Source organism: Lipophrys pholis, assembly GCF_963383615.2.
Source record: "Lipophrys pholis genome assembly, chromosome: 16".
Classification (NCBI taxonomy): Eukaryota; Metazoa; Chordata; class Actinopteri; order Blenniiformes; family Blenniidae; genus Lipophrys; species Lipophrys pholis.
Genome location: NC_137634.1, coordinates 6,532,673 through 6,557,240, shown reverse-complemented (window position 1 = coordinate 6,557,240; position 24,568 = coordinate 6,532,673). Strand labels below are relative to the sequence as shown.

At 43.7% G+C, this 24,568-nt stretch overlaps 1 protein-coding gene across 1 annotated transcript; it reads right to left on the bottom strand.

The window, feature by feature from the left end:
* Nucleotides 1-1,407: 1,407 nt before the first annotated feature.
* LOC308121420 (uncharacterized protein) lies at nt 1,408-23,626 on the bottom strand. Its single transcript, XM_080482649.1, has 5 exons — nt 23,533-23,626; nt 23,276-23,429; nt 5,565-7,666; nt 4,786-5,088; nt 1,408-3,469 (listed from the first exon to the last, which is right to left on the bottom strand). Exons 3-5 carry the CDS (start codon nt 7,648-7,650, stop codon nt 3,204-3,206), a joined length of 2,655 nt encoding a protein of 884 aa, XP_080338775.1. The 5' UTR covers nt 7,651-7,666; nt 23,276-23,429; nt 23,533-23,626; the 3' UTR covers nt 1,408-3,203.
* Between the last annotated feature and the right edge of the window lie 942 nt (nt 23,627-24,568).

Below are 24,568 nucleotides of genomic sequence, written 5' to 3'. Positions count from 1 at the left end.
TGGCCCAACAAATGGGGCCCGACTGATGGTTTGAACATGAAAACTCGGATATCAAGCGACTGCATGAGGGTGTGCACATGTTGCCTTGTGTACAATCTCGTTCGGTAACTCCTCCCAGTCGTTCCTCACAGCTTCTTTCTCCTGGCTGGAAGCCAAATAAAACATGGAGCTCCGTTTTGTCTTCATGATCATTGGGACTAAAGTGGGCAGGATGGGAAAACTGTACCAACTACAATGTTTGAGATTTACTTCCTGGAACACACAGACAAATGTGAAAGCACCCGATGAGACAATTCTGGGTTTGGAATGAAAACGTGGTTTAACCGTACTGAAAATGTGTTCCCAGTCTTACAATTTGTCTCCTATCCAGATTGCTAATTTGAAGCAATGGAAGGTGATTCTGAAGATCAAGAAACAAAAAGAAAATATACAGAGACATGTGCCAACATAGACAGGTGGCTGCACTTTTGCCTCACATAAATTAAAATCCCCAGTTGAAGTGTGAGCTTGGGAGCCTTTCGAGTTTTCATGTTCTTCCAATGTGGGTTTCCCTTAAACATGCGTTTCAGGTTGATTGGCGATCAGCCCGTAGGTATGAATGTGAGTTTCTGACGGTCTTTCTCTTTGTTTACATCATCAGGTATGGAAACGTCTGGCACGCACCGCAATATGACTGTATATTAAAGTTTCTTATCTCGGTTAAGATTAGATCTTTCATTTAAGAGACCATTGGTCATGGGTAGATCTGTTTCCTCTGCAGAGAAGCCAATGTGCGGTTCCTAAAACAGCTGTGATTAAAAGTATCTGCAACCTCTTTGAACCATGTGTAAATTATTGGCTATTGAATCAGCAAAAATGCACTTGAACACACCCAACGGCATTTGCACCATTAGCCTCACGCCATGCACTCCACACTGTAAAACCAAAGCATATCAATACAATGTTTGAGCACCGTGTGCGCAATAACAGTGTCTCTTCAAGTCTCTGTGATGCTACATGTATGAACAAGTGGTGACTTCCTTTCCTCGTGCTTTAACGATCACATTGGAAAATGCTGCCTGTCACTCAAGTCAGAAACTTCCCCAACTGGATAGAGATCTGGCGGCCATTCAGTGACCCACTTGTGCCCCATGGAGGGGTAATTTGTTATACTCTAGAGACGAGCCCCTGTCAGGACTACACTGTGTCATCACAGGAAAAAGGTGATCACTCAGAACAAGTTTGTATTGATTTGCAGTGACACTCTCCTCCGAGGGGACAGGTGGACTCCACCCTCCTCGGCACAACCCACCCCCCCACTGGAAGGGTCAAGCACTCGGGTTTGTCTTACAATTTGTCACCTGTCTGCACTTCTTAAAGGCAACTTTTAATGTTTCATAGCCTCCTATATCCACAGTTTTTTTTTTGGTCTCTTTCATTAGAACCGAAGATTCAGTGTGCAGGTGGTCGGTAGCTACCGGGGCTGTAATTTCAGTAATTAGGACTCAGGCTCGAACCTCAATAAAGTGGAAGAAGAGTTCACAATGAATCAAGTAACCTTCTCCAAAGCCTTCGTATAAACGATAATGCATAGTCACCGGGGAAACGGTTACGAAGTTCGGTATGGATAATTAAGGCAAAAAAAGATAGCGAGGGAGCAATAATGCAAAAACATCTCCAGCTCTGAAAAAACACTCAAGTCTCGTCTGACTCTCTCACAAAGGTATGAAAATAACTAAATACAAAGTAGATTCGGCTTTAAAAAAGTCTTCATGAAATAAATAAGGTAACCTGCGAAAATATACTCTTTCCAAATTAGCCCCTTTTCTGGAACACTGGTTCCAATTAGGAAGTAACACGTCAAAACTGCCGCGAGCCAGTCAAGGCCGGGATCGATCAGGTACAGATTGAAAGCATGTAGCTTCACACATTGCAAAAACAAAAACAAAACTCAAACGTAATTCACCTTGCTCAAAAGTTTCAAAGCACACAAGTTCAGCAAGATGTTAAACGTCTCCCTCTGAAGTTAATTCTGGCTACAGGCTGCCTTTTTCAAATATAAGAAACACCAGTCCATGCAACACAACAGGACTGTTTCATGCTAAACATCAAACCATTTTTTTTTTACATAACAAAAAAAAGACAAAGCATACCTTTTCTTCTTTTTTTTTTTCTTTTTTTGGATCGCCATAAAAGAAATGGTGCACTGTGCACAGTTGAAGGTCTTTTGTTTAAAGCACGCTGTACGAGCGGGACAAAAACCAACCAGCCCACACCTCCGATCGAACATTACTCTATAAATGATAGTGTGCAAAACTGTTGTGATTCCCGCTCCGTAGTAAATGCTTTCATAGTGAGTTTATTTCAGTGCATTACCTCGCATATTTAATATTAGTTATTTCCACACGTTAATGTTGTGCCGCTGACACCTGTTCTTGCACTGTATTAATGCTCCAACCCTGTGATAGTAACTCTGCAAGCGGCTGCACTGAAATAAAAACCGATCTCACACGTTTCAATGAGCTCTTTGTCCCTTTTGTAGTAAGTTCTCCAGCTAGGTCCATGCCGCTCCATTGCACAGTTCTCACATCATCAGACAAAGGGGATAAAAAACAAAACAACAACCAAACTTCTCGTTTTGAACCCAAAACGGCAACTGAGGACAATTCATTCCATTGTAGTGACAATTATGGTGGTTTGATAATCAAACGAATGCATGGGAGGTAAAGTGCGTTGTGATGACCTGTGTGCTGCTACATATGGTGGAAACATCCGCAGAGGAAGCTGAGGAGGAAGGGTTGCGGTTGAACCTTTTCTGTTTACGTTGTGCATGCATTTATGCTTAATGGAAACACAGTCACTGTATTTCTGTTTGTGTGTGGCTGTTAATGTAAACAAGAGGAACAAAAGAAAAGGAAGAACAGAAATGAGATATCTGACTGATGTTAGAGCTATACAAAATATTGGCACATCGTCTTATGAACAGTATACTGGAAGGGAGTCAAGGTTTTTTCTTCTTAAACTTAATGACCCGTCCAGTCGTTTTGTTTCGTGTTTCACAGTATTAAAAGTGCACTAACTGACAAACGCATCGGCAATCCTCATCAAGTCACTCATATAAAATGTGCTGCACTCTCGCCTTTTATGCTCAATAATGCCAATTTGACTGTTTCTCTCGGTATCGTGCGGGCAGCTCTGCACCCTCGTTGACCCCCTGACCGTTCTCACACCTGCGTCTCCACTCCGTTGAGTTTAGGCATCAAGATACGAGGGGTCACCCCAGAGTTGAGGTCCCTCTCGAACTCCAAAAGCTGGCCCATGAAGTTCAGATTCGGCGAGACCACCGGGCGACGACTCCGCACGTATTTGTAGGCGTCTGTCATTGTCATGAGGGTGTGCTTCATAAGGTAGGCGATGACGATGGTTGCGGAACGAGACACCCCCGCCTGGCAGTGTACCAACACCCCCTGTCCACTCTGATATGCCTCCTCTGCGGATGAGAACAACAACAATGACGTGGATGAGCTCATTTTAGCATGAAGACGTAGAAAATGACTTATCTCTGTACCACGGTCACGTGTACTTCACTTCAAATACATCAGTGGATTTCAGCTTTATTTTTTCCCCAAAATGACACACAAAGGTTGTAATAGCAACCAAAGAAGGCTGTCTGAAGGCGAGTCGGTGTGTGGGTGGTCTGAACAGGGTCAAGCATTCACACAAAGACAATGGTGACTGACACAGCTTTGAAAGGAAACACATTGCAAATGGCTGCAATCATTTCGCTTTGGATCGAAATTGTCACAGAGAGAAAAATCAAGTGAGAGTTACCATGACTTCAGTCTAGAGATGAGTGTTCTATTAGTTCTTTAATCACAGTCTTTTATTATCAGCCGGTAAAATGACGTTTAAAAAAAAAAGGAACTGATTAGTTATTACTTGGTGATTGGCATATACATAAAGACAATGGAGAAAAAATGAGTTATTAGAATGTTTTGTTATTCTAAAACATTAAATTCTCATAACTATCTACTCGTCTGTAAAATCAAAATGGACTTTTGCCAAACTGATGAATGAAACCAAAATAACCCTGAAAATAGATTCAACACTGAACCCAAGAAAATAAATACTGGTGGAGCTCTGGAACCTACCACAGCTTTTTGGCTTATTTCCTGTAGTTCGGAACAAGCTAAGTCCCAACATTTACAGTGTCTCTGATATTCTAATAGACTGTTGATTATTCAAATTGAACATACAGAGCCCTGGGTGCCACATCCTTAAGACTTTCTGTTTTACTTGGTATCCAATAACAATGAAGATCAGTGGTATCACATGTCACCAACTGGGCCAAGGCTGCATGAGCGTAACAATGTGCAGTAGATCTACAATCATTTTGGCCAAAAGGGAGATGACTAGTTGATGCCAAACTACAGAGCTGAGAGCAAGCCTTTTTTAAACATACGCCAGATAATGGTCATTTTGTTTTTTGAAAAAGCTCTATGTTCACAGAAGACTTAAAGATTAATCTCTTTGGGGAAATTTCTGGTATTAATCCTTTTTTCCTCTTTATACTTTCTCTCTTGGTATTCTACATTGCTGCCATAGCTGCTATGGCCACTAGAGGTCACTGTAAATCTTTTTTTGGCTTTGATTATTGACCTCATTGATAAACTGATAAATAGCAACGTTCACATTCAGATATTCAACAACACTGACATTCAAAACAGCTGGTGTCATGGCCTTACTCTGCTTTCTTATATTCACTCATGCAGTTACATTTCAGCACATCCGACGTGGCACTCTCACCAATGAACTCGAAAACCTCCTCAAAGTATTGACGAAGGTTTTGCTTGCTGTTGTCTGTGGCCGGGAGCCGTTTGTAGCGCAGTCCAGAGTTGACGTGGTAGAGGGGCAGGTGCGTGGTCACGTTCACCACGTAGCCAATGTTGAGGCGCAGCAGCAGGTCCAGGTCTTGGGCATCTCTCTCGTTCCCGAGGAACAGGAAAGGCAGGATGGGACTGACCACAGCGTTTTCTGCATCGGGGGTCATCACTGACTCATCGGACAGTGACGCCGGCAATGAAGAGGACAGCGGCAGAGAGAGGTGCACTGGAGACAACATGGAGACAAATGTTTACATTGCATGGAAGGACTTCGACTGGGGATTCAGAGCAGAAAATCATAATCATACTTGTTTGACAACAACTGCTAAACTGCAACAGAAACTTCAGACGTGTCAGATTTTGAAAGCCAATTAGCAGCTTCCGTTCCTTAAACCAAAAAAAATAAAAAGACACTAACTGGATTTTTTGAAAGCACAGAGTCTACTGAGATCATAAGCTTAAAGCTTCCTAATTGTGTAAATCTGTCAAAAATACAGCAAAAATATATATTTCTTCAAAGGGAGAGGTGCCACACCACAAGCATCATCAAAAAGGGGGAGTCACATTAAGGATACTGCTAAATTACTTTCAGGAATTAGTGTAACCCATGTTTCTACCAATGACAGCAGTTAATATTTAGTTTCTTGTGCTCGAGGATGCCGCACTCACAGCTCGCACTGGTCAATAGGAAGAGATTCTTACTTCTGCTGTTCTCCTCATCTTGCTCTCTGTTCAGCGAGTTCAGGGCCAGGTGCAGTGACTGAGCTGACGGCAGAGAGTGTCCTCCCTCCCTGTCTCTCTGCCAGGGTTTGGGTTTGATGAGTGTCGTAGGGGCAGACGGTGGGGGGGAAAACGACACCGGTGACGGCGGTGATGCGGAGCGTGGAGTTGGGGAACGGGGATATGAAGCGTCCTCATCCTGCTCGGGACCGTCACTGATTCCTGCATCTTCTGCCTTGTTCAAGAGCCTCTTCAGTGAGCTGCGGCCGTCACCATAACCAGATCCCGATCTGCAGCCCACAAAATCAAGGGCCGCCATTTTGCCCTGCTGGAGCCGCCTTCTGCCGGCATGGTCTGTGAGCTGAGTTTGTCCATGTTTCTGGAGGTTTTGACAGTCCAAGAGGACCATGCCTGTTCCATTACTACCATTGTGGGCCTGACTTCCACAGGATTTTCCAACCCCCACCCCGGCACAGTGATTCTTTTGGGTTTTTGAATGGGTCATTTTCTTCGCGAGCTCTTCAGGCCAGATGGTACGCACACTGTAGTCATCATCATCAGCTTGGAACACAGCCATAGGATGAGCTGCCCCGATGCCTCTTCCTGGCGGTTTGCCCCGCCGAGGGTTGAAGGTCACCACAATGGGGTCACTGCTGCAGTAGCTGCAGGTAGAACTTCCTGTCTGGGAGGCTTTGGGATTGCAGCCTGTGACACAGCTCTGTATCGCCCTCAGGGGGGCCGAAGAGGACAGCGGGGTGCAGGGTAGACATCCTCCTACCAGTTTTTTGCGAAGGATTGCAGGACTCTCGAAGTTTCCAGCCTCGCCAGAGCAGGAGGCACAGCGGAGAGGTTTGAACAGGCTCGCCCGGCAGTCGGATGCGGTGCTGTTGGAGGAGGAGGTGTTGGAGGTGGAGGCGGTGGAGAGGCAACCAGCTAGGTTTTTCAGACCCATATCTTTTTCTCTCCGTTTCACTGCTCCGGCATTGTGACCACAAGTAAACGAGGTGGTGGAGCTTCCTCCACCTCCTTGGAAGCTGGCAGAGTGCCCCTTACACCCTCTGCATCTTACCAACCTCCAGCAGCCACAGCTGAACGGGTGCGTGCAGTCGATGGTGCAGGTGTGGTCTGGGCTGGGAAACCCTCCGGCGTGGGAGGAGCAGGGCGAGAGGGGGAGACCATGGAGAATGTGAGGGCGGTGATCCCTGGCACGGGGAGGGTGAGGCTGGCAGAGCTGTTGGAACGAGGCTGGGACATGGGTGGGTTGGGAAGGAGGGGATGAGGAATAGTTGGAGGTGGAGTTTAGGATGGAGGCATGGGGCACAGGGACAGAACTGTGGTGGTAGGGCAGACTATGACTATTATGGCTTTGATGAACAGTTCCCAGTTTGGAGTTCTTCTTGTGACCCAGAGAAGGAAACTCTTGGTCGTTTCTGGCGAGAAAATTTGCGTTTTCCTTTTCACTCCTGAACTTCTGCTGCTGTGCCTGAGCGGGGACAAACTGTAAGACTCCTCCAGGGGAGGATGACAGCTGACGAACTCGCTGTGACTTGTATTCGACTCCGCCGGGCCTCCCTGCGAGCGTGGGTTTCCTCTCACATTGTCCTTGATCCAACGGCGAAGAGAAACACTTCCCTCTGCCACCTTTTACACTTCCGCTCCGTCCTAATGAGTTGCTGAATCCCCCCGCCCGTCCACCTTTGTCTACCGTCACCCTGATATCGATAGTGTGTGTGTGGGAGGGCAGCCGTGGTCCGAGGGTCACTGTGCCATTGCTGTGGCAGTGGCTAGGGGTGTGCCTGGTGCTCGGCGGGACGGCCGGCGGTTCGCCCTTGAATGTCTGCACGCGGGACGACCTGCGCTTGCATTCCAGAGTCAGAGGTTTGCAGGAAGGAGAATAGAAATGGGACTGAGAGGGGTGGAAGTGAGGAGGGTGGGCGACGTGTCCATTAGAGGAGGCTGTGATTTGAGAGGAGTGCTGCGGGATGGTTTGCGGGGAAGCCTCGCAGAGGGCTAGGTTTTTAGGGCGCTGAAGGACCACTATGCGCTCGTCAAGAGGGAGGGGAGGCATCTGGGTCTATGCAAAGCTGATTGGCGAAGAAGGAAAAGAGAGAGAAAAAGAGTGGTCAGGAAATTACTGTAATTAATGTGATTCTCAAAATGCGGGGCGCACTTTACATTTCATCAGTTGAAAAGAAACAAATAATTAAGTCATACTTTTCTGAAATGTAAAGTACAGCTCCATGTTTTCCACAGAAACCACAACACAAGTTCACAACACTCACAGAATTGTATGTTTTGCACAACATATCAAAAAGCAACAACCAGCGAAGTCACACCTCGGTTTTGACCTTTAACATTCACTCACACATTTTCCTCTTCACATTTGCTGCAAATGAAGGGGAAATCTTCAAAGGTGAAAACAAAGCGAGGTGCATGTCGGACGTGGTACGATATCACAACGGCGATATCTCGTTAAACATGCGCCTCACAGCCTGTGCCTGCTTACACCACGGCCACTGGCCAGACGTCCAATGCTCGTTCGTATTCACGGAAATTTTGACATTTAAATTGAAGCCGTTCCCGGTAATACTGAAGCCATTAGACTGTGAAATTCAGTGTCTAAAGGTGTGAAAGGGTGTACCTGTTTGCTGTTAGCAGCAAATAATCCAAGCTAATCCTGGTGGCAGTGAGGCTTTATTAAAAGCTCAGTCACAAAAAGCCGCATCAAATGAGCTCCAACAGCCTTCATCCCTCTGAGGAGTCCTCGCGCTTAACAAGAGGCAATCACAGGAAATAATAAGATGAGCCTGGTCACGGCCGGTCATAAAATGGCTAAATGCACTGTAAAAACAGCATGGACAGCTCATGTTAATGTTATAACCCCCCCCCCCCCCCCTTTTTTTTTTATTTTTTTTTTTAAAAAAGCTCTGAGCTCCATTTGTGAGATGTTGATGAACCTATCTAATGAGAAATTTTACAAAAAATCGATTTAGATCGCTGTATTTCTTTCTGCAATGCCACAAAAATAAGCAGCGTGACTCACCCTAATGGCTCAGTAGCAATCTTCAATTTAAAGATGAGAGCCATGTGATTATCTGAAAAGAAACAATTCCAGCCCCGAGCCATCGAGCCGGTTCATCTTGCCTCTGCAATAAACTAATTTAACCAAATCCTCTGGGCCAATTAACAACAAGCATTTGTCCGGGCCGTGGTTTAAACAAAAGGTCAACACATACACAGTAATACAACCCAGCTGGAGGGGAAAGTTTTCACATCATGACACGGACCGCAGCTTCAATTTATACACATGGTTATTAAGTACATATAGAAGTGTCTTTGTATCATTTAATTTGATGAATGCCTCCAATAACTGGTTCTTGGAGTACCTACAGAACTTCAGAGTTCTTTTATAATCTTTGGCTGCATTCATTATGGAGCTGCTCTCAAAGCATTAGGATGAAATATTGTTGTCATTAAGGTGAAAATCCACCCTGTGGTACACACACTGTTAATTACAATCAATCTGTGACACTCACGGCCCCCACGAGTTGTTTGCTTGATGAACTGCTTTAATTTCCTGCTTGCCACACAGGCGGCGTGCCTGCACGGTGGCAGTGCCAGTCATAGTGTGTGAATGTCAGCAGGAAGCTACAGCGTAGGGTTTCGTTGAAATGGAGATACTGCATTTTTTTTTTTAGAAACAACATTTTATGAGCTTTACTTGCTATCAAAGTGTAAAATGTGTTTAACTCTCCAGACTGTGCACTCGCTTTGTTTGTCTTGTTTCAGTGGGCTTGATCTTTACTTGTAATTGACAGGAAGTAAACTGAAATCACTGAAGTAGCCACTCCATCATTACAAAGGAAGGTATTTTTATCCCAACACTGGATTGCTCTTAAGTCCGACGTTCTTTGTGAAGACGTTCAGTGTGAGGCAATTAAAAGAAATCCAGTCCTTCTAAGACAATTTTCTGATATTGCAAATTAAATTGAAGTAATTGTGAAAGTTTCAGGTCAAAAATAGTTTAAACATGTTCAACTAAATACCACTGGCTTTATATTTTAGCATTATCATTCATTTTGCATAGATTTAGGCATTTTCTTGGCATATTACTCTTGTACAGTAAAGCTAGAATATTGTGATTATATGTCGATAGATACTTTATTGATCCTAAAGGTTTAAAGAAAGAGATTAAAACAAACATTTGAGGTTCATTTAGAAAGATTCCAGACCTAGTTTATGACTTGAGATGTGATTTGTATTGAGGATCCACTTATCAAGGATTTGCATGTATTCAGTAAAACTAATGACTATAAATTTGCTTAAAATCAACATACTTGCACACTTACATTAATTTTACATGTTGATATCAGAATTTATTTATTCAACAGACACAGAGAGAAAGATACTCAGGACAACACTGGTCGACGGATACAGGAGTATCTGGGTAAAATACAAGGGTGGGGGAAGGGGGAAGGGGGCGGGGGGCAGTTCATGATGTGACACTGTAGAGCACAGACTGGGGGGAAAAGGAAACACGTCAAAATAATGTGGGGAAGCCTTCACTCCCCACACAACACAGTTACCGACCCATGGTGAAAGCAAACCACGCTCCAGTGTCCCCATGCTTAAATCCACGCACAGAGTCTGGCGATGGTATCCTTATCCTTTCTTTCTTTTTTTTTTTTCTTTTTCAGCCTTGCCTGTGGTAAAGGGGGGTGGGGGTGGGGGGGGTTACATTGACCCAGTTTTATCATGGTGGAAGTCACTATCACTCTGATCACTTTTCTGTCACACACTGGAAAGTGCAGGCTGGCTTGTGGCATTTTCACTCACCCAGAGTCACAGCTTAGACCACAGACAAAGACAGAGATAGAGATGGAACATACTCAAAGCAGACTCCAGAGGATTTCACTCTCCGATGCAACTTGATCTTTCACTGCAATAATAATGCGCTGCAGAGTATCTTCAAGCATCTGCTGTGTCATTTTATCGAGGACTGTTGGAACTGAAGGCTCAGTGGCATATTCTGAATTATCTTAATAAATGCAGTCTGTGGTGGAAGCAGTGACCTCGACGTAACAACGAAGGCTTATAACATGAACTCCTTCCACATGTCTGGACATTTAAAGGTGTGATGGATGTCTCTGTTATGGCTTCTTCTCTGCAGTATGCATACGGCGCGATCGCAGCACACTCAGATGAAAAGTCGGGGGGGGCAATAGCAAATGCCTTGAAGACATGTTTGTTGGTGGAGAGCAGCATCATACTGTACATGTACTCAGATGCTATATTTGCTGTATTATTTCTGGTTTATATGGCCTCGTGATTCTATCTGTCCATGTACTGTGAAGCTTTACTGAATTCGGGGTCACAGGGGAGCTGGAACAACACACACACACACACACACACACACACACACACACACACACACACACACACACACACACACACACACACACACACACACACACACACACACACACACACACACATACACACACACGCACACACACACCCCTCAGGGCAGTTGAGTCACTAATTCAACTTGCACAGCATGTCTTTGGACTGTTTGAGGAAAGTGGAAATAACATGCAAACTCCACTAATTGCACACAAAAAGGACGAAAGCCTGGAACCGAAGAAAAGGTTGTTTTTGATTTTGTGTCTGTCGTTCTCCACATTTCAGGATAAATTTGCTGCTCTGTTTATCTCTATATTAGGCCCTCGTTTACACTACAAGGTTTCAAGTGAAAATACATTGTTTTTGTGTTTTCGTTTCAGACAAATTTTGAAAACAGTGCTTCTACGAAAACTACCAAACCGCTGAAAACAATGTCGTTTTCATGTTTGGCCACTAGTGGGTGCTGTTTGTTTTTGTAATGAAACCACACACGCATGCATGCATAAATATCAACCATGGCAAGAACACGGACATTCGTATGAACAGACGACAAAGTTGGATTGTTATTCTGGGTGACTGTCAAGTATAAAACTACCAAGTCCTAGGAGAATCTGGACAGGGAGTCATGATACTCTGGAGGTTGCCATTGTTGTTGTTGTTGTTGTTGTTGTCCCTCTACTCTCACATGTGCAGAAGAACTATTTAATACAGCCGTGGTTCGCATGCTCAGTGGCATATAAATAATTATTGTGTTTTTGAAGACTGACTCTAAACAGTCACAAATATGAAGTGTTGAATTTCTCCATTTCTAAATGTTCCTTACAATCAACCATAAACTACGATTCTGCATGAAACAAAACCTGTTGGTGGGAGGTGGGAGGAGAACAAGGTGGTTTAAACCGTTTAAGTTCATCCTCTTACAATTTGCAAACCTCCGATTTCGATGAGGATGAAGCCCAAAGTGCTAATTCTGAACGTTTGAAATTTAACCCATTGTTTATTATATGATGTTTAAAAAAAACAACAAGATTTTAACAGAACGAAGCAGAATTGTGGTTTTACCAAAGATGAAGTGGTCAGAAATACTAGCAGGGAAATGAAAAAGCGTGTTACTATATGAAAGATCACACAGTGGTGTAGTTATGACTCTTACATCACAGCTGTAATACATTTTATATCAGATCCTGGACTTGGGGCCCTTTCCGTGTGGTAATTGCATGTTCTCTATGCTTTTTCTCAGGCTACTTTCCTCCCACAGTGAAACGACATTCATATTATAGGAATTAGTTTATCTAAATTTGAACGTGTGTGCACGAGCGCGCGTGTGTGAGATACTTTCTCTATAATTGCCCTCTGATAGGCTGGCTAGGTTGCACAGATACGAACAAACCTCCCACAAAACAAAAGAAGACATTAAAGTTGGATGTATTGTCAGTGCAAGACTTTTACTTCAGTAAAATACTTCAGTGACGCTCCGCCGCTTTCAGTATTTGACAATTAAGAAAAATCGTCCAAACAAGGGAAGAGCAATTATGATCACAAATATTCCGTCATCTCTGTGCGTTTGTTCTCCGGACGGCGGCGGTTTGTTATTAGGGGGGAAAAAAAAAAGAAGTTCCAAGTCATGTGAACAGTTGAGTCCGAGGTTAATCGAAATTGCGTCTAATTAACTGTGTTTATGTGAAATCTCTCCTCTTGGTAGGTCCTAATTAATCTGTCGGTCCGGCGGCGTAATGAAATCTGATAAAAGTCTTCGGGCTACCTGCTCTGCCAGCACAGTGGACATGCTGAATGCTTTGTCGCGCGTGTGTGTGTGTGTGTGTGTGTGTGTGTGTGTGTGTGTGTGTGTGTGTGTGTGTGTGTGTGTGTGTGTGTGTGTGTGTGTGTGTGTGTGTGTGTGTGTGTGTGTGTGTTTGCAGTAAATGAGCCCCTTAAGTCTGCTTCATTTTGAAGCTGCAGCCAAACAGCATGTGCAGAGAGCCTTGGCTTGTTTGCTGCTTGTGGGCTGAGGAAACTGTTTGTTACATGATTTAAGGAAGGGGCTTGTTATTTGACAGTCGTTCCTTGGTGAACATCTTGTTAACGGCTCGAATTGCCACCGATGTTTCCTCTAAAGGGGGCAGGAGTGAGCTGAACGTTTTCTCAGCATGCTTTATTCCAGGGGTGTCGAACAATATGGCTCACATCACAAACCACAAAGGATCCAGCAGACGATCCAATCCCGCCCGTAAGATGATAACTAAAGTGTAAAAACTTTAAGCCTTAAAAAAGGAGAATGTTGCCATTTCACACTAGTTCAAGTTCAACATTTTGTCATGAGCGTGAACTTACTTAGATTTTAAAGGACATTAATTTATTTTAAATCTGGTCTGCTGATGAAATTGCTTTAATCACGATGAAGAAGACATAAATATTCTCCCCCTGCAGTAGAAATAATGTAATGGAGCTACACACACTGGGGGCGGTGTAGATGGATCGCAGCCTGATTATTCTGTTAATCTCTTCCTCAGTTGGGAATAAAGTTACGGTTCTTTCATAAAGCCTGAATGAAATTCTCTCTCACATGTTCTGACTGAAGCTCCAGTCCACAATGAAAGTAAAGCCAACATCACTGAAGAAAGAGGAAGTAAATAAAAAAAGATCTGATCATCAAAATAGTTGTTGATTTTGTTTTCTTTCCCCTCCAAACATTCGACTCTGAGCTGTCGTGCATAGTGACCAAGCAGGGACACACCCATGTGACTGGCTTATTGCTGACTAAGAGATAGTTAAAAAAAAAAAAAAAAAAAACTCAACTCCTCCATCAATTTAATGGACCTAATCAATGTCACACTGAGTCAGGGCCATCAAACAACCTGTAATGGAAAGTCATGGTGTCTGAGTAAGAAGTTCCCGCAGCACATTAAATGTCAGCCACCTCGTATCAGTGTGTGGGATTACATAATATATCTCCTCGACATATCAGAGGGCACATACTGTATGGTGTAAATAATAATAATAACGTGAATAAGTTATGGGCACGGCGAGGATCCTCTCTGAGAGTTTCGACAGCGAGCTACTTGCGTTCACCTGAATAAACAAGCGGCACGGCTCATGGAGCAGAAAAAGCCAATGCAAATGTGAGATCAGGTATGAATACTTAAGGAGAAAAAAAAAAAAAAAAAAAGCCTAGAGAACGCTAAGCTATAAGATCATGCAAGCTGCTTCTGAATCGCAACACATGAAAGTGTAATGATTCGGAGCACGCTCAGACGAAAAGGAAATTCTTAAGGATAAATAGATAAATATTAAAATGAAGAGTGTCACTCGGCTCTGGTTAGTGAGAGAGCTGCATGAGCCTGTGGGGGAGACTGTGACAACCCCCACCTCCCTCCAGCCCCTCCGGTTCACAATCCACCAGCAGAGGAAAGATAACACCTTCATAGTCACAGGCAAGAGCCAATGTTTTTCCAGATGATTTAACTCTTGCAAACACCTGAGCAATACCTGCAGTGGAGTACACAGCTACAACCTGCTGGGTGGAGAGTGCAGCAATGAAAATATCTACTCTTCTATGTCGAAATGTAACGCGGAATCGGTGTGTACTGACATGCGTGACACGATGGGGCCTCACATGCGTGACAGACGGACAGTTCATCACAGAGCTGACTGCCGCTCCGTCCACCTCCAGCTGCAGCGGCAGTGCAGGATGTGTTTTTTAAGGGACAAGCTGTTAAGGGGGCTGGTGTTTTTTGGGGGCAGATGGCTGTCTCACTCTGTAAGATTGATGGCGATCTTTTGCGCTCTTTCTCTCCGCGCTGTTTCCACTTCATCAAAAAGCACCTGACAGCCAAACACCCACGCAGCAGAGTGGACAGCAGCGGTGCAAATAAAGTGCAAATGCTCAATTACTGCCTGTTGGAATTACTCTGAGTTAAAGGATTTCTTCCTTTGCTGCATGAATAAAAAAAAAAAAGTAAGTCGAGGGTTTTCGAGCATGTGGATGGCAAGAAAATTAGTCATGTGAGTCACATGTTTCCAGAGGCTGATGAGCAGGCTGTCAGAGGACAATCCTCCTCTCTGCATTATTTGCTCGTGTGAAGCTCAGAGTTGCCACAAAATGACAGAAGGCGGTAGATTTCCTTTCTTTATACGCTCATACATGTATATAACCCAACTGACAGATGAATAAAACGAATTGTAATTGTTCCCAGTATCACACATGTTGCAGCAAGGGGGGGTTAAACCGCCGGGTTTCTGTGTTAAGATGTGCACAGCTTTCCTGTGGGGCTGCTGATGTGACTGGAAATTACTAAAGCGGAGAGAAAGCCGTGGTGTTTGTGTAAATAGAGTACGCTGACTGATGCCTATTGTCAACAAACTGACAGGTACTGATGGGAGCGAAGGCACCTGCTCACCCACCACAGGATTTCTCTTTAAAGCAGGAAGCATGGGCTGAACTAAGGTAGAACACTTCCTGTGGCCGATGCATCTTCCCTTCTAAATTCTGTTTTTTAAGGGGTGGGAGATAATATCTATCCTCCCGTCACAGTGATTAACGCTGCCTCATGAGCAAAGCGGACAAAGTGCATAAAATAAATGTATTTTAACATCCACGTAAAGCAGAGGTGCCAAATCTCACACATCGAGAGTGAAAATCACTCTTGGATCACACACTGCACGTACAATCTCACACCAAGTAGCACATTTTGGTTGCTGTCAGGCTTCCTAGGGAATTATCCTTTGGTAATAAAACACATTATCTGAGGCACTTAGAAAGTGGAAGTGAGGAGGGTGGGACTCACATCTGCTTTTTGTTTATCTATTTATCATTTTACATTATCTTCATTCAGTTGCTTTACATTTAGTTCTAAAGTATATCTTTTGTTCAAATAAGTAGTTAAAAACTTTTCCTTTTATATCATGATTTCTTATCACATATGAAAAAAGAACCCATGCTCGAGAAAACACACACACCCGGAAAATAATAGAATACAAACAGTGAAGAAAACTGACAGTGTGTGAATTACACTGTGGAGTTTTCCTGCTGAGTTACAGGATAGGATCAATACCACTCTTCATTTAACACAGGAATGGTTGTAGGACAATTTTCTCCTGAGTCATGTTGTCCTTGCAAAGTCAACAAGATCTAAGTAGACACTGTGACCCGGTGGACGAACGGACATTTAAATAAGCTCCTGTATGAAAACTAACTTCCAATTTACTCATTGTGTGATGACAAAAATAGAAGAAAAGAGACGATACAATTAAATGAGGAAAACAAGTAAACTTGCTGTGATAATTATGAATTTTTCCGTGAAGCTCTGCAGTATAATACACAAAACAGACAAAAGTAAATAAATTACCCAAAAAAACCAAACATGAACTTAAACACATATTAAGAAAATAAAGGATTATTGTTTAGAGGCAGATTAGATATTAAATACTGATTGATTTGCAAATACTTTGTCTGACAACCTCCTTCTGCTTTTTATGCTGAGGTAAGAATCAGCTTTAATGCAATAAATACACTAGTGTTGTATCTATCTCTGGGGCTATATATACCTTTATTTTAGTTGTTTTGTAAGGATGGCAGTCTTACATGAGTCATGATACATGATAATAAATATCTCAAGGCAGTGGTTTTCATAGTGTTGTGGGGGTCTTCACCCTGTTTTCAGTCGTTAAAAAGAAATTATGATAAAAAATGTTGAGTATAATTGAGATTAAGTGAACTTACAAAATCAACTTTAGTGCAAAAAATTACTATAACAGTGTATATAAAAACATACCAGATATTTCAAATTGTGCTCTTGAACCTCATTCACTGGCAGAGATACGTCTGGATCTGCAAAGGCAGAAAAGTCCACCTTCACACTTGCAGTTTCAATACTGCAGCATGAAGGAGAATCACACTAATTACTGTTCATATAATGACAGAACAAAAGGAGCCCTCAGCTACAAGAATATGGTAACCTTAGCAATTATAAAAAAAAAAAAAAAAAGCCCTGCCTCTGGCCGCCCGTGCTGATGTCGATATCACAGAACAGGCTAATTCACAAGTCATCAGAGAGGCAGACAACGATCAGGATTTAAATACTCAGGCAGGATCAAACTTTTAACGAGCCAAAAAAACCAAAAAAATAAAAAAACAAGAAGCAGAGAACAAGCTCTCCGCTGTATGGCTAAACACTGAAGATGCACTTGGCCGACCACCAAGCCTTTGTGGGCAGAGTTCAGTTCAGAAGCCAATTACTGAAGACACAAAAAAGGTTAAAAAGCCTCTCTGTAAAGAAAACAAGCGCCGTGCACCAGCATGGCCGCCGTGCCTCCACTCCGGTGTCACAGCAGCATGTAGCGTCTCTCTTTTATGGCCCCCCAGGGTGGAGATGGTAACTGTGACTGCAGCAGAGAGCGAGGCTCCTCCCGCCCCATCGCAGATATGATATGAATAATAATGACCACAAAGGCTTCCTGTAGCGAGAGCTGGCTGCCAGAGTGGGTGACACACATTCAAGATTGTTTTAATTTAACTCCAGTCGGCCACCAAACTAAGGATGATGATGTGTCCTTAGCTCATTATTATTATCATTTATTTATTTTTTTGACTGGATCAGAAATTATCAGGATTAAATGATTAATTACTCACAAGCACTCTGCCTAAAGGAAACAAATTGAGGACAAATAATACAACATTTTTTCAGTTAGTGTCTTTGTCAAGAAACCAGAGAGAGGAGGTTTCCAACAGAGGATAAAACTAACACCTCTTTTTAGAGAGATCAGTAATATAAGTGTAATGAAGTAAGTGAAGAGCTAAGTGTAATAACTATGGCAGTGACAGGCTTCTACTGTGTATAAGAACAAACTCTTCCCTCAGGAGTGTTAAATCTACAGTCGGGGGGCAACAAGGAGCCATTTTGCAGGATGACTTTGGAAAGTGTAACAATCACATAGAAAGTAATTGCAAAATTTTTCCAATATAAACTGATAAATTATGTACCAGGGATTTTGTTTTGTTTTTTTTAGTGAATATTGGACATGGCAGTGATGGAGCAGTGAAAACAAGCAACCTTATTGTTTGTGAAATATCGTCAGAATAAAAACCACACTATGAGGCTGAATATGCAAAAGCCTGTCGTACGGCTGCAAAATACTGGAAAAAAATAAATAAAAGGACTTAGTAATGTCACAATACACGGTATTTTGCACCAAGAGGTCTCGTTAAAAATGGCCTCATGTTGAAAATGTACTTCTTCTATGTCCTCTCGGCACTGAAACAAAAGAAAACCTCTGGAGTCGCCAAAAAGAATGTTTCTGCTTGTTGAACCAACCAAACATAAAGTCTGTGCTGTGTGTGATCTTATAGTTAATAATGTGAGTTTTACGCGACGCATGAGAGACGATCACAACTCTGTTGTATTTTAAAATCCATTTATTAGATTTTTTTTATCTGGTCTCTTGTAAAAGATTAATATATTTTGACTGATAACTGCGTCTCACTCACTTCTAAAGCGACTTTGGTGTTATTTTGGCCGACGAGATAAAGTGGACTGACAGCAAACAACAGAGCTGAATGAGCCTGAAGACTAAAGTCAGACGTTTGATTTGTTACGACAATGGTTTGGCCGACAAAGGCACAGAGATGTGTGCGAGTCATTATGACTCACACACTTTTATCAGGCTTAAGTCACACATCTAATGATGTGAGACTTACTTAGTGGGAAGGAAATGACTGGCACCATCGTTGACTGTGAGGACTTTGTTGTGACTCAGACGCCCGGATGACGGTGTTTTGTCAACAGCGGCGCGATAACGCTTTCTATACGTCTCACATGCCGTCCTTTTTGTTTCGGATTCACAGAAACGCGCAAATAGCGCGTTTGCCTGCGTTAGCCTTTTGCTAAATTCATTGTTCACTGCAATCTGTCTCATCAGAGCTGACACCACTACAGGCGAGCGAGAGGAAGTCAAAATAATTACATCACCTAATCTCACGCAGTCAGCGGACTGAAAATGATGGAAGCACAAAGAGCGCGAACCGGCCAATCAGCCAGCAGCACGATAGGAAACATTCAGCCACTCATTCTCCCCGCCGCTGTTCAATCAAACTGATTCAGCGCTGAGACAAAGACCTGACAGGACACACTGCATCTTAATCCCTCCACAACCCAGCAAGGCCGCCTTGTATTTAGCTTTTCTCCCAGGAATAATGGAAGTTGGTGGCGCTTTGGTTGCAGTAGGATTTTTTTTTTGTTTTATATATTTTTTTAAGGTTTCTTTCTTCTTTATCTTGCCTGAAACACATTAAACATCAAATATCTTAATCAGTCACGGACAAAGCCTCGATTAGCACACTTACTTGACTCGTGCTCATAAAAAGAGCCATGTATCGTTAAAGTAATGAGGCAGGAGTTTAACCTCTGCAGTATTAAATAAAAGACTTTCCCAAAATAGAGCACCGAGAATAGAAACAGACAAAAGCATTTTGGAGAAAGGTTTAGCAGTTGGCTGGGATTTGAGCCCTCTGTCAGGTAAAGATAAGAGGAGCAGTCATGTGCGTTGAATATATATTTGAACGGATCTTTTTTTTTGGTTAACAATCACCACCAAACTGAACTTGTTCCCAAAGTCATTCCGAGCTGCGGCTCTCTGACACGCGGGAGGGTGAAAGCAAACAGTGAAAACAGACAGATGGACGAGGACAAACACAGGCACTCATAAGCATTACGCGATGGAGGCAGAAACTGAACAAACGTGGTGTAATGTTACCCACTGAGAGCTTCTGTGTGAGTGTGCCCGAGCGTTTTGTTGCAGTGTGTGTGTGTGTGTGTGTGTGTGTGTGTGTGTGTGTGTGTGTGTGTGTGTGTGTGTGTGTGTGTGTGTGTGTGTGTGTGTGTGTGTGTGTTGATGTGAGCCTATGAAGGCTGTTTGGCAGGTGGCCTTTAAACCACAACAAACTGAGCACAGGTCCAGGGTTTCCTCATGTGTATCCTACAACAGGCTCATGAGTCCACAAAACATTTTGTATTCTGCAGATACCCTCACAAGAAAAAGAAAAAACAACAACAAGCTCATCTGACACTACACCATCTGACAGGAAGTTGCTCGACTCGAACAAACAAAACCCCAACAGTAACATCTGTTAGTTCCAGTAGGGTAAAACAGTCTGTTTCCAACTCCCCTCTGGAATTCATGCCGGGCCGCTTTCATATCCTCGAAGAAGCCCTCCAAGAAACGCACAAGTGTGTCAGAAAAGAAGAGACCAGGACGCCCCGAGGCCGTCGCGGGGTCTCAGTCGGCCTGCGACAGCGACAGTTTAATGGCCTCGTCGTTGTTAAGGGTTGGCGTGATTCTCAGCTCGCGTCTTGAGTTTCCAGCCTTGTCCGGTGGACATTTAACAAAACCCGAACCACACGTCCTGAAGGTCTAATCTCATAATAACTGGACAGTTTGTCAGAGGGAGTTTATTTTATGCTACAGATTATCGCTCACTTCAAGCCCCATCTTCAACCGTTTGCCTAAAGTGGCTATACGATATGTGATTATCGACGAGAATGTCTCCAGTGCGAATGGCGTGTGGAGTGTGACGGGTTCACAGATCCATGATTGAAAATGTGGTAAAAAGCTGGATCAAGTCCACGTTCTCTGTCTGCCTCCACAGCCAGCTCCTTCCCTGCATGTCATTGCTACTACTGCAATTCCTCACACTCTTTATTTCCCCCCAAATGACGTAAGCAGGGTAAAGTTATTCAGAGTGTCTGTCACCTCCAATTCAGAAGGAACTTACTGTCGCACCCAACGTCAGGAGGTAAGTGATAAACTTAAAAGATTAGTGAAGTCGCAGAGGATCCTTTAAAACGTGTGTAACTGATTCTACTTACAAATACTTTGATCATTTCACAGTTTCAAGATGCGACGAAGTAACAGGAAGCTTGCTGAATGACATGCTGCACACGTAGATGACAGATGAAACGACCGTGGAGCAGCATGTTTTATAATAAATTTGAAAAAGCTAATGACAAATTGCTTTCTAGCCAAACCAAATGTATTGATCATCATGTTCGGCTCCTCCAATATCCTCCGGGAATCATTTTACTCAGAGGCTGAAGCAACCATCACTCTGGCTCACAGCACAGGCTCTACAGTCTATGAATGTCAACTGGGAAGACAAATGGGAAAACAATGGAAAACCTAAAAGTTTTAAAGCTTTGAAATATTTATTATGATGACTGACCACAAGAAAAAAAAAAATAAAAAAATCAATAAACTGCCAAAATTGGAAACTTGGACTGAGGACATCTTTGCGATTAGAAAAACTCAGAGTAGATTCCAATTAATTAAAAAAATGACAAGTCAATGAACTTTCTTTTGTTGATATTATGGCGACGAAATGGTTCATTATTTGGCGAGAACTATATGAATTCCTCGCTGCAACGTTGTGCCTAACCACCTACAAATGAGCATTTGGATGACGGTCGCTTTGCTGTGACACTCAATATGTTGTGAGATTGCTTATAAGAAATGCACATAAATTAACAAGTGAGAGCATCTGAGTTCACGCTGGTAATTCCGTTAGTGGAGCAGGTCGCAGGAGTCTTACGGTTCAATCCCGCACAACCCCTCCTGCTTTGTGTCAGGATCAAAGGTATTCTGTAATTGGTATGAAGTAGGTGGGACCCAAAAAGCCTCAAACCAAAACACCACGTTTTGCATTTTTTTGTTTATTTTGCAGCCTCTTTAGAATAAAGATGCACAATAAATGCATCGACTGTGCTACGAATGACCTTTATAGGGTCAGACGTCAGACACTGGTAGATTATCCCATCATGCACCTGGCAACAAACAGCAAAACAGACCAAAGCAGAGCCCATTTATCACAAGAACACACACATACACACACACAGTGTGTGTGCTGAAAAATGGGGTTAAACAGCAGCACTCTGAGAGGAAATGAGGGCTTTAACCTTCTTACTGTTAGGTGACTGTGCTGTTCTCTGAGCCGTCACATCACTCTGCAGAGTCATGCTGGTGAACTCGGACTGGGCACCGCGTTCGATCTGAACCTTTCCTCTAAATCGTCTCAAGTAGCGCCCAGATCCCTACGTTTCGTGGACATGTGCTCCATACTTAAAGTCGCGAATCAGCCGGGCTGACGTTTTTATTTCCTCTGATGTGAAACGTATGATGTCACGATGCACATAAATGTTCCCGGAAACTCACTTTGGACTGAAACATCACACCATTACCGCGGTTGTCTGCCTGTAGGTTCAGCGTGGACAGGTTGATCAAATCGCTCCAGTTCAACTCTATAGGCCATAAATGCAGCTCCAAACTGTGAGCAGCAGAGCTGAATGATTAGTCTCGGTGGAGTAATCAATACAAGTGACCCCATCACATTAAAAGAGCCACATTAACATCAAGGATGCTGCTTAAAGCAAGTTTAAAACGAAGGCTGTCCTTGTGGCGTCTGGTCTTTTGGCACTGCAGCGATTATGTGTCAGTGAAGGCAACCTGAACAAGTTTAACCATTGTGCATCTAAACAGCTCCCAGCTTCCTCAAAGACATGCATGTGTGTGTGTTCACCTCCATCTCTGTACATCCAAATAATGAGCTGATGCTATGAAAATATTTGCAACGTGTTCACAATCTGCACATCTCCCTTGTTCTGCCCTCTCGTCAGCTCTTTGTTGCACCTCATCAGCATCACCTCGAGCTAAAAGAAACCAGCCAATAAATATTTACATTCTGCCTCTGCACAGTTGTTTATGGGGCTATTCTGCAGGCCAGGAGCGTCCATTAGTTCTTGTTTACGCAGTCGCTAGATGGCGCACCGCTTAATTTCCCCCGCTGTATTTCGTCTTTTTTTTTTTATTTAAATCGCATCTTCGTAGCACAACCTCTTTACCGTGAGGAGAAAAACAGCCGATGTGTGTGCCAGGCAGGCCCTGAGCCAGCAGGCATGTCCCTGGAACATCCAGCCAACATGTGTCTGATCAGAGCTCGTGCGTTACTGCGCGTTTGGCACCTTCAGTTATTTATAAAGCTCGCTGCTGTTTATTCTAACGGGACTGCAGGCGCTCGTGCATTGCTGTGGTATAAATATGACTTTTGATTCTGCAGAAAGAGAGGATGCAGGGAGAGAGTGGATGTGGGAGCTGAGTGTGACCGACGCGTCGTGCGGTGCGAGCCGCCGCACGGAGCGCACAGCCCGGGTGAGGGGGCTCCATCACATCCATCACATCCTGCAGGCCGACCGGAGCCAGAACCCCCTCCCCACCCCCACCCTCAGAAAAACCAAAACATCACTTACATCAAGAGTGGCGGTCCCGTAGTGTGCTCATCATTAATGCGCAGCGGGGTGAGCGGTCCTCATGTCTGTGGTGGCGCGAGCCGCACGAGCCTCCCGTGTTGGTTTGATCCAGATGTGTAACAGCCTCCCTGCCCGCTCGCTGAGTGCATACAGCCTGTTTTAAAGAGAGGGGGAGGAAGAGAAAGGGAGAGATTTGGGAGGTCTGGCTTGGAGTAAACAGGTAAATAAATAGATGTCATCACAGGTGCTTGGCTCACTCAGCTGGCGTCACGTCTGAGCGTGTGTCACTCCGAGCCGCGGTGCGCGTGTGTGCGAGGAGACACTGACGGGGAGGTGGGCTCTATTGTCTCCGCTGTGGATGACATCATCCCAGACCAATAGCGCGACGCACGAGACCGAGGGGCTCAGGGGCGAGCACGCAGCACGTGCAGCCTGGTAGGAGGAGGAGGAGGAAGATGTTCAACCTTTAACCCTTTAACATCCCCCCCAAGAAGGAAAACAAAATAAACAACAAAGACCTAAACTCTTTGAAACTCTGTAAACTGGAGCTAAACTCATTAAACCCGGGTTGACAACAGTCTTGATGACATTTTTTAATACACAAGTGAAAAAAAAAGCTCCTCTTCATCAAGAGTGTTTCTGCCCTCCGGCCTTCCTCCCCAGGCCACAAAAATAAGTTCTCATTGGCGTCAGTGTATTTCTTTTATTTCTTTGTAAAGCACTGCGATTTGCCTTGTGTCTGAATGGTGCTCTATAGGTACATTTACCCTGCCTTACCTCCATTCGAGTTATAAATTCTGAGAAGAAGAGGAGGAGATGCTCTGTGTCTTTACTGCTGTACTTTATCATGTACTGTGCTGCACTTCATCCTGTTTGCTGCTGCTTATTATTTTATCTTGTCTTCATAATGCTGACTGAGCGACTGTTGGTTTGTACTGAACTACACCTGACTAAATGACCCAAGATTGCTGCTAATGCTCCCTGTTTATCTTATGTTGTGTGTGATATTTGAAGTAAGTGAAGTTGAAGCTCCCCGGCTAGCTCAGTTGGTAGAGCATGAGACTCACAATCTCAGGGGTAGTGGGTTCATGTCCCACGCCGGGGGTCACCTTCCCGTGGGCTCACCACCTGCAGGAAGGTTCTTAATCGGTGCATTGTGATCTGGATGACAGTGCTCATACTGTCACCCCCGCGACCCGGAAACGGATAAGCGGAAGGAAATGAATGAATGAATGAATGAATGAAGTTGAAGCTTCAAAATTTTTTTCAGCACAATTTGATCTCATGTGTAAA

What these genes read in the sequence shown, in the direction of transcription:
- LOC308121420 (XM_080482649.1), bottom strand. Translation starts at nt 7,650, where the DNA reads ATGCCTCCCCTCCCTCTTGACGAGCGCATAGTGGTCCTTCAGCGCCCT. An exon ending in AGATGAGGAGAACAGCAGAA is followed by an intron (nt 5,089 to 5,564) that starts GTAAGAATCTCT and finishes TGTTGTCTCCAG; the next exon opens with TGCACCTCTCTCTGCCGCTG. An exon ending in GGAGGTTTTCGAGTTCATTG is followed by an intron (nt 3,470 to 4,785) that starts GTGAGAGTGCCA and finishes TCTCATCCGCAG; the next exon opens with AGGAGGCATATCAGAGTGGA.